At 43.7% G+C, this 7,529-nt stretch overlaps 1 protein-coding gene across 1 annotated transcript; it reads right to left on the reverse strand.

Annotated features, from left to right (window-relative positions):
• Positions 1-363, reverse strand: MELLADRAFT_114580 (uncharacterized protein; the record flags this gene model as incomplete). Its single annotated transcript, XM_007419549.1, has 1 exon — positions 1-363. One exon carries the CDS (start codon positions 361-363, stop codon positions 1-3), a length of 363 nt encoding a protein of 120 aa, XP_007419611.1.
• Positions 364-7,529: the final 7,166 nt, after the last annotated feature.

The following is a 7,529-nucleotide window of genomic DNA, read 5'->3' on the forward strand; positions in this document are numbered from 1 at the left end:
TCACTCGTGGTAGTGTAGTTTCAAACTCAGGCCAAAGTGTGTATTTTTTCTCCTCATATAGAGTATTTCATCATAGCCTGACTTTCGACCTCTCATCAAGGGGACATGAGTCTGAGTCCCCGCCGAAGCTTTCAGGCCCCAATGCAAAATGTTCCCCAAACATCGCATCACAGTAAGTGCCTTTAAATTGCTGCTGCCACACGTAAATCTAGCAACTAATGTTGAACCATTATCTCTATGTAAATAATAGGGCTTCAAAGTTCGATGAGTGGTCTTAGTATGGGACGGCACGTCTACTCTGGATCCCAGTTTCATCACCACACGGGCTATCGCCACGGCCGTGAGGAGTCTTTGGGTGGCCATTCTGAGCACAGCAATGCTCTCAACCGCAACTCATCCCGTTCGACTTCTGTTTCCGAAGATTTCGTGGGCTGGCCTTACAGTGGTGGCCCTGATGCGACTCCTGCTCTTTCCATCGCTTCTTCCTCGCCTTCGTCTTCCATGTGGTTCACTCCTCTTACTCCTTTATCTCCTACTATGACGGCCTCTCGTTCGCCCACGGTCGAGCAACAACATCCTCCATCGTCGTCTGTAGCTGCGTCGTCTCCCTCTGACCCCAAAGGCCGTCGCGGTGCCAACTTTGATGAAGAGTCACTCAATCAACTATGCGTGTCCTGGTTGCACGTTTCCCAGAGCCCTCTCACTGGCAACGACCAACAATCCAACGTATTCTGGGGAAAAATTACCAATCACTTCAACTCGAATGTTAGCGAAGCAAATGCTCGGTCTCAAAAGTCTGTCATGGCGCGATGGAGTGCTTTGAATCGTTGCATGTCCCGATTTGCTGGGTGTCTTGAGCAAATCAAGAGACTCAAAGAATCTGGTAAATCTGCTGAGGATCAAGTCACCGATGCTCTCGCTCTTTACAAATCCGATACAAAATCTGTTTTCAAAGATATCTCGAGCTACAACATTGTCAAATATGCACCTAAATGGCAACAGAACCCCTTCTACCTCGACCACTGTGGTCATTCGAAAGCTAAACATGAAGATACGTACTCCGACATGGACTTGGGTACTGATGTGGACAACTTGCCTCGTATGGATCGACCAATTGGTACGAAGCAGGCCAAACAAGGCAAACAAACCCGTTCTACTTTGGCCGAGGAGGTCATGCCTCAGCTGCTCCAAAATTCGAATACTGTGGCTTCTGCGACGAGGGACATAGCTGCCCAAGGTCGAGACGCCCAGAACACCCTGCAGTCCATTCTTGAATTCACTATACTCACTGCTGATACGAGTGGTCTTGATGAGGTAACACGAGCCGAGATCGAAGCGAGGCGTGGCCGCATTATTGTGCAATCTCGAGCCCTCCGCGAAGCTGAGGATGAGTAGTTGTCTGGTTAAATCTCCATCTGTTGACTATTGTTTCTACTGGAATGACTCGAATGTGTGACGAAATTTTTTGATGTTTATTCTCCATTTCAATTTTTCCTTTATTTGTCTGTTGATATTAAATTTCTATTCTTTCCTTCATTATGTTGTCATGGTCGCTCTCATCTTTACCTTTTCATAACTCTCGTTCAATGAAATTTATCTTGGTGTATTTAGTTCCATTCGCGGAGGTTTTCAAATCATCCGCGCCCGTGCAAGACGCAGCGATCATCGCAGATTTGCTGCGATGATCTATCCTCTTGACTGTCCTGTCACACATCGCGCGGCCGTGTGGACTTTACACCATGGAAAGGTATAAAGTAGAGGTACATCACTACCTCTGCCAAATTCCTCACCTTCCCCAAAAGTAATTGTTTTATCTATACAAACTCACTCGTCCACACAACCCAACCACCGTGAAACATCTTTACCTTCATAGACCCAGTTTTACACATTATTTCCCATATAATGTCTCGAGTTTGTGACGATGTGGCCTTATGGGGAGTCAGAGACCCGGGTAATCACGACGAAGGTGAGTAGGACCCTTTGTGTTATTTATTTGACCAACCGCAAGGCTCACCCAACTTATCCTTTACAGAGTGTATCATATGTTACGATTACGCCAATCACGTCAGCCAAGGGGCCCTACGACGCCGTAAGCGTCAAAATGAGATCAAGCGTAAAGAAGAAATCAAAAAGGCAAACCGCGTCATAAAGTTGCGTAATCAAAGCAAGCGTCGATTGTGATTCCGGGTGTTGCGCGAAGCGCTTTATCTTGTATCCACTTACAAAGGTCCCTACTTACAAAACCGTGGTGACAAGAAGCGAGCTGCTCTATTCATACGCAAAAACAATCTTGCACCGCTCATTACCGCAGATTTTGCTATTGGAGAGGAGAAATGGGAATGGCTTGACCGACGAGTTGCCAGTCGTATATACATTATGTAAACTTGTGGTTTGACTTGTGGTTTCATCTTTCTTGGCTGCTTCTCTGATGTGTCAAATTCAAATGCAAGTTTGCTCTCAACTTAATATGTTTAGCAATTGTGTTATAGCTCCCAAATGTATATAGCACCCAATGACCATTCGTTTCTATTTCACAATAGTTGTAAAGCAAATAAAACGCGCTAGGTTTCATACAAGAAGAACACGACCAGAGACAGAGAGATACACGACCAGAGAGTGATACCGCACGTAAACAAAAACAAAATGAGGGAATCAGGGGAGGGATAGTATATATATACTATCAAAGATACATCACAACTAAAAAGTTCAAGCCGGGCAGTAACTAGTTTACGATCAAAGACTACTAAAAACAAACTAAATATCATCATCTGACTCTTGGTTAACATCTCTCATATTCCAAATATGCTCAATGAGATCATTTCGGAGCGCTAAGTGAGCATCTAGAGAGCGTATCGCCTCGCGTCTGCGCAAATACCCGGCAGTGAGACCAGGTGGACGCTGGAGAGGAGGTGGTGGTAGTAAGTCTGCATCGTCCAAGTCAGCAACCCCGGCATCGCCTTGATCCTCTATGACCATGTTGTGCAAAATAATGCAAGCATTCATAATGAGGGCAAGCGATGACGGTTGCCACATACGTGCGGCACCGGTTACTATATGAAAACGGGCCTGTAATACACCAAATGCCCGTTCGACATCCTTTCGAACAGACTCTTGCCTCTTCGCAAACAGCTACGCATCACAGAAGCAGCGCGTACAGAGGAGAAATAAGTAAAGTCAGTAGCAGTAAGCGAAAGAAGCCAACTTCAAATCAAAAAGAAGGTATGCTTACAGCCAATTTAGGATTCGAAGGTGCGCTAAAGGTTTGAATCAAAGTTGACCACTTTGGATAGATACTGTCGGCTAGATAGTAGCCGGTCGAGTATTGAGAGCCGTTGACCTCAAAGTTTACAGCGGGCGCAACACCAAGGGACAACTCGTCGAAGAGGTTCGAACGTTCCAATACATTGATATCGTTTAAGGAACCAGGTAATCCGAAAAACGAGTGCCAGATCCAGAGGTCTTCAGTCGCCACCGCCTCGAGAACAAGAGTAGGGGAACCCGAACGTCCGGCGTAATGACCTTGCAGGGCTCTGGGACAATTCTTCCATTCCCAATGCATGCAGTCCAGGGAGCCGAGCATGCCAGGGAATCCTCTGGCGGCGTTTTGAGCAGTGATTTTGGCGACGTCTTCGGCGTTGGGCTTTCTCTGATAGTGAGGACTGAAAAGTTGAATGATCCCGCTGCAGAAACGCAGGAGGCAATCGATCGCGGTGGATTCGCCTATGCGCAAATACTCGTCTTGTTGATCGGCGGAAGTCCCGTAAGCGAGCTGCCGAATGGCGGCAGTACACTTTTGGTAAGGTGAGATTCCTGCTTTACCTGGAGTTGGAGGGATGGGTCAGCGTCAGATCCAGTCAAAGTTCATGAACATGAACAAGGAAAAGTCAGGAAAAGTTGACTCACCCACAGCATCACTGCGCTGGGTGAAGTACACATCATGCTCACCCAGAGACTCCACGATGCGGACAAACAAACGACGACTCATTCTGAATCGACGACGGAAAAGGCCTTCGCCATAGACAGGAGTGGGACCAAAGTAGTCCTTCATGAGCCTGTCGTTGCATTCCTCAGCGTTTCGGAGTAAGTTGGGGGAACGGCCGGGAAGAGATCCACCCGGACCCTTCGATTCCTCTAATTGCAACACCAAGCTCAGCATATCTGAGTTATAGGTAGATAACGATGAGAACACTTGAGCGCGAAGAGAGGCAGCAACCTGGTATTGACCGAGAAATTCAACTACGCTGATAGTCATGGTGTTAGGAAATAAGGAAATGTAAAGAAGTATAGACGGGAATAATAGAAATTGAGTTGGAGTAATGGTTTATAAAAAGATATGGACAAAAAGCACACTGAAAGATAGGGCAAAGGGTTGGGGATTGTAGAATAAGAGTTTGATTATATATCTTTCCGACCTTAAATCCGCGCTCAATCTAGGGTATCATTTGAACCCGATGGTGGTCAGAGCAAATTAAAAATGCGCTCTATACCAGCCAACCCCAAAGAGGGCAGAGATATAAAATAGAAGGGCTTGATATGTGATCGAGCGATCTATATGCGTGGCCTCTCGATCACATATCGGTGAGGTTGGAGAACAAACGAGGTAGAGCGAGGTAGTACGTAGGGGATTATCAAGTTTGGATCATTTGGGTTGTGATTGACGAGGGTTGAACCTCAACTTTACCTTAAGCGGAAATCAGATTTAAGTACAGCTACGCGCTGCAGGGCGCTGTCAGCTGTAAAAAATTACAGCTGTCCAGCCGAGGAAAAATATGCTCTGTACAAGTTTTCGGATACGGGAACATTGGAGATGCTCTTATACTTTTGTATTAAATCTCGGTGTGACACAAATTTGTATTTTTATGCCTTTTATATATTTAGTAGCTGTAGTGACAACCCCATATTAAGCTTGTTGCATGTATTCACCATGCCCTCGCCACTATCCTTTTTCAGCACTCTTGAAATATGAATTCAAAGGACCAGCACATCAACCCAATCTTTCTTGATTGTTCTTCCCAAGACAATCTGTTGGCCAATGAAGGTGTCAATGTTGATTCCCTGGACCCTGTGATTGTTCAGGTGATGTTTTCAAGCTTTTCAACTACAGCCATTCTGATATTTCTTGTTGCTCTCATTTTTGAAAAGAAAGTTTATGAGCTCAAAACCTAAGTTTTAACTACTTAAAACCTGGAAATTGGCTGTATTTCCTTGAATTACAGCCAATTCCAAAGTTTCACTGAGTAAAAACTTAGGTTTCACCGAGTGTCACTTTTTCTTTTTTCGTAAACAGAGTGACAAGAACTATCGGAATGGCTGTATGCCCACATCTTAAATAGCCCCCAACTAAGTATCAACAATGAACCAGACAATGAAGACAACACTGAATATGCTTTCAACTTTGACTGTGAATTTTGGGTTCCTTGCAAGACAGTTGGGTCATGATTTTCACAAGTTTCTTGCTCAGATGGTGTGATACCTTGGAATGCAGATCAATTTAATTTGGAGAAACTCAAAGCAAAGTGTGCTGGATTTGCCCAGGATGATAAGCAGTCCCTTGGAAGATTGGTCAACTAGGACTCACCATTACTCTACAAGCCGCAACACCTCAAACACAATGAGTTTCAATCACCCTTGACAACCAGTTGGTTATCAAGGACCTCACCAACTGCCCTTCCAATGTCACATCATTAATGGATCAGACAGAGATGTCCAAAATTCTCATCTACCTCAAAGCTGCCTTTGCCAATGTAAAGTTCACAATCAGATGGTACCCTGGACACTGCGGTGTCAAAGGTAACAAAGTAGTGAATAAAATAGCTAACAGCTTGGCAAAAAGTGCCTAGTACTTCCAGGTCTACTCCTACTCTAGCAGGGTTTACCCCAGCAATCAAAGCTTGGTCCAAACAGGACCCCGGAAAGCTCCCCCTGAACCAACCAACATAAAACCCGGATTTTGAGAACTTTCATACCCAAAAATCCCAGACTTTTGGAGCTGTGAGCCTACTAGCGTCTGTCAGGCTAGTAAATTCAATAAAAAGGTTGTAAAAGGTATGGTAGCTTCTACCAAAGTTGTGTAGATCAATATCTACAAGTATGAATGGGTAGAGATTTGGGTGTAAGAGCTTTACTTGGAATAAACAAGTAAAGACTCCAGTTAGTTGACCTTTAAACAAAGGCTTTAGCCCAGGGATTTTGGGTTAATTATTGTCTTTACAATAATTAAAAATAAGAGCAACTGACGTGCAGTTCTCAATCCTAATTTGATCCTCGTCTTACTCAAAGAAAGGTCAAAGAAGGTGGTGTTAAAGTCTATTATAACACCGGGAACTTTACACTCTGACTAATAGAGATTTCCCCGTAGATTTAGAGTTTCTTATATCAGATGAATCCCATATCTGATATAAGCAGTACCCAAGGACTACTTCCTTACAAGTAATTCCACCAAATGGATATGACAAGAACTACTGATTATGGAGTCTAATCAGAAACAAAGTTGAATGAGCACACGGAATAAGCAACAAGACACAAGGTTTGAGTTTCAAGGTTTGTAGAATCAGGCCTTTAAAGTTTGGTAATTGATAAGCAAAGTTTAAAGGTTCTAGGAAGATGGATAAAAGCAAAGTTGTGTAGTTGTTGAATAATAATGTGATGATGTTCTTCCTCTCAAATTGGTTGGATTTCCAGGGTTTATATAGTCTGAACCTTGGAAATCTTTGGACTACAAGTGCGCAAAAATTGTGGTTCTATGGTTAGGTTAATTACAGTAAGACAGTTACTATTGTATTATAAGTATATTTCACTTGTTACATATGTGTTATGGCTGTGAAATATATGTAGCTTTGGTTTGCATCAAAGTTATGTATGTTCACACCCTTTGATGTAAGTTCTGCACATGTTACATATGCTAAATCATATGTAACTTGACTCTTGAAACTGAGCCTTGAGTTTTAATTGCTATTTTTAAGGTTTTTATTATAATACATCACACATTGGTACCCTGGTTTAGTACTCAGGGCTGACAGGAGCTTTCATACCAAATTGGTTGGTAACATTTCAGTACCAAAAGTGAGCCCTGGGCTACAAAGCTATGTTTTGGTGCCATTTAGTGCCAAAAACATTGGTATGAAGATGAGATTTTAAAAATCATACCAGGCACGTCTGTAAGATGAATGACTAACAAACCATTTTCATACCAGTTTGGTTGGTAACATGACCAAATCTTGACCACTCCAATCATACCAAACATGTTGGTAGGTTCAAGGGGAGCTTTCCGGGGCCTGTCCAAACTCAACAACAACAATTTCAGCCTAAGTGACATCAAGCAATTAGGACACCAAACACACCTATGTTATGACCGGGCTTGGGGGTCGTGCTTGGGGACAGACAGAGAGGGATGTTGGGTACCACATAGTATAGTCCTTCTCGCATAGAGGAGAAGGCAAAGAGGAAAGCTCTGCTCTACAAGTGGGACTCAGGTGTATCCCCTTTCACAGGTTGTACACTCCTGCTAACCAGTGTCAGAGATCATAACA

Source organism: Melampsora larici-populina (genome assembly GCF_000204055.1).
Source record: "Melampsora larici-populina 98AG31 unplaced genomic scaffold MELLAscaffold_242, whole genome shotgun sequence".
Lineage (NCBI taxonomy): Eukaryota > Fungi > Basidiomycota > Pucciniomycetes > Pucciniales > Melampsoraceae > Melampsora > Melampsora laricis-populina.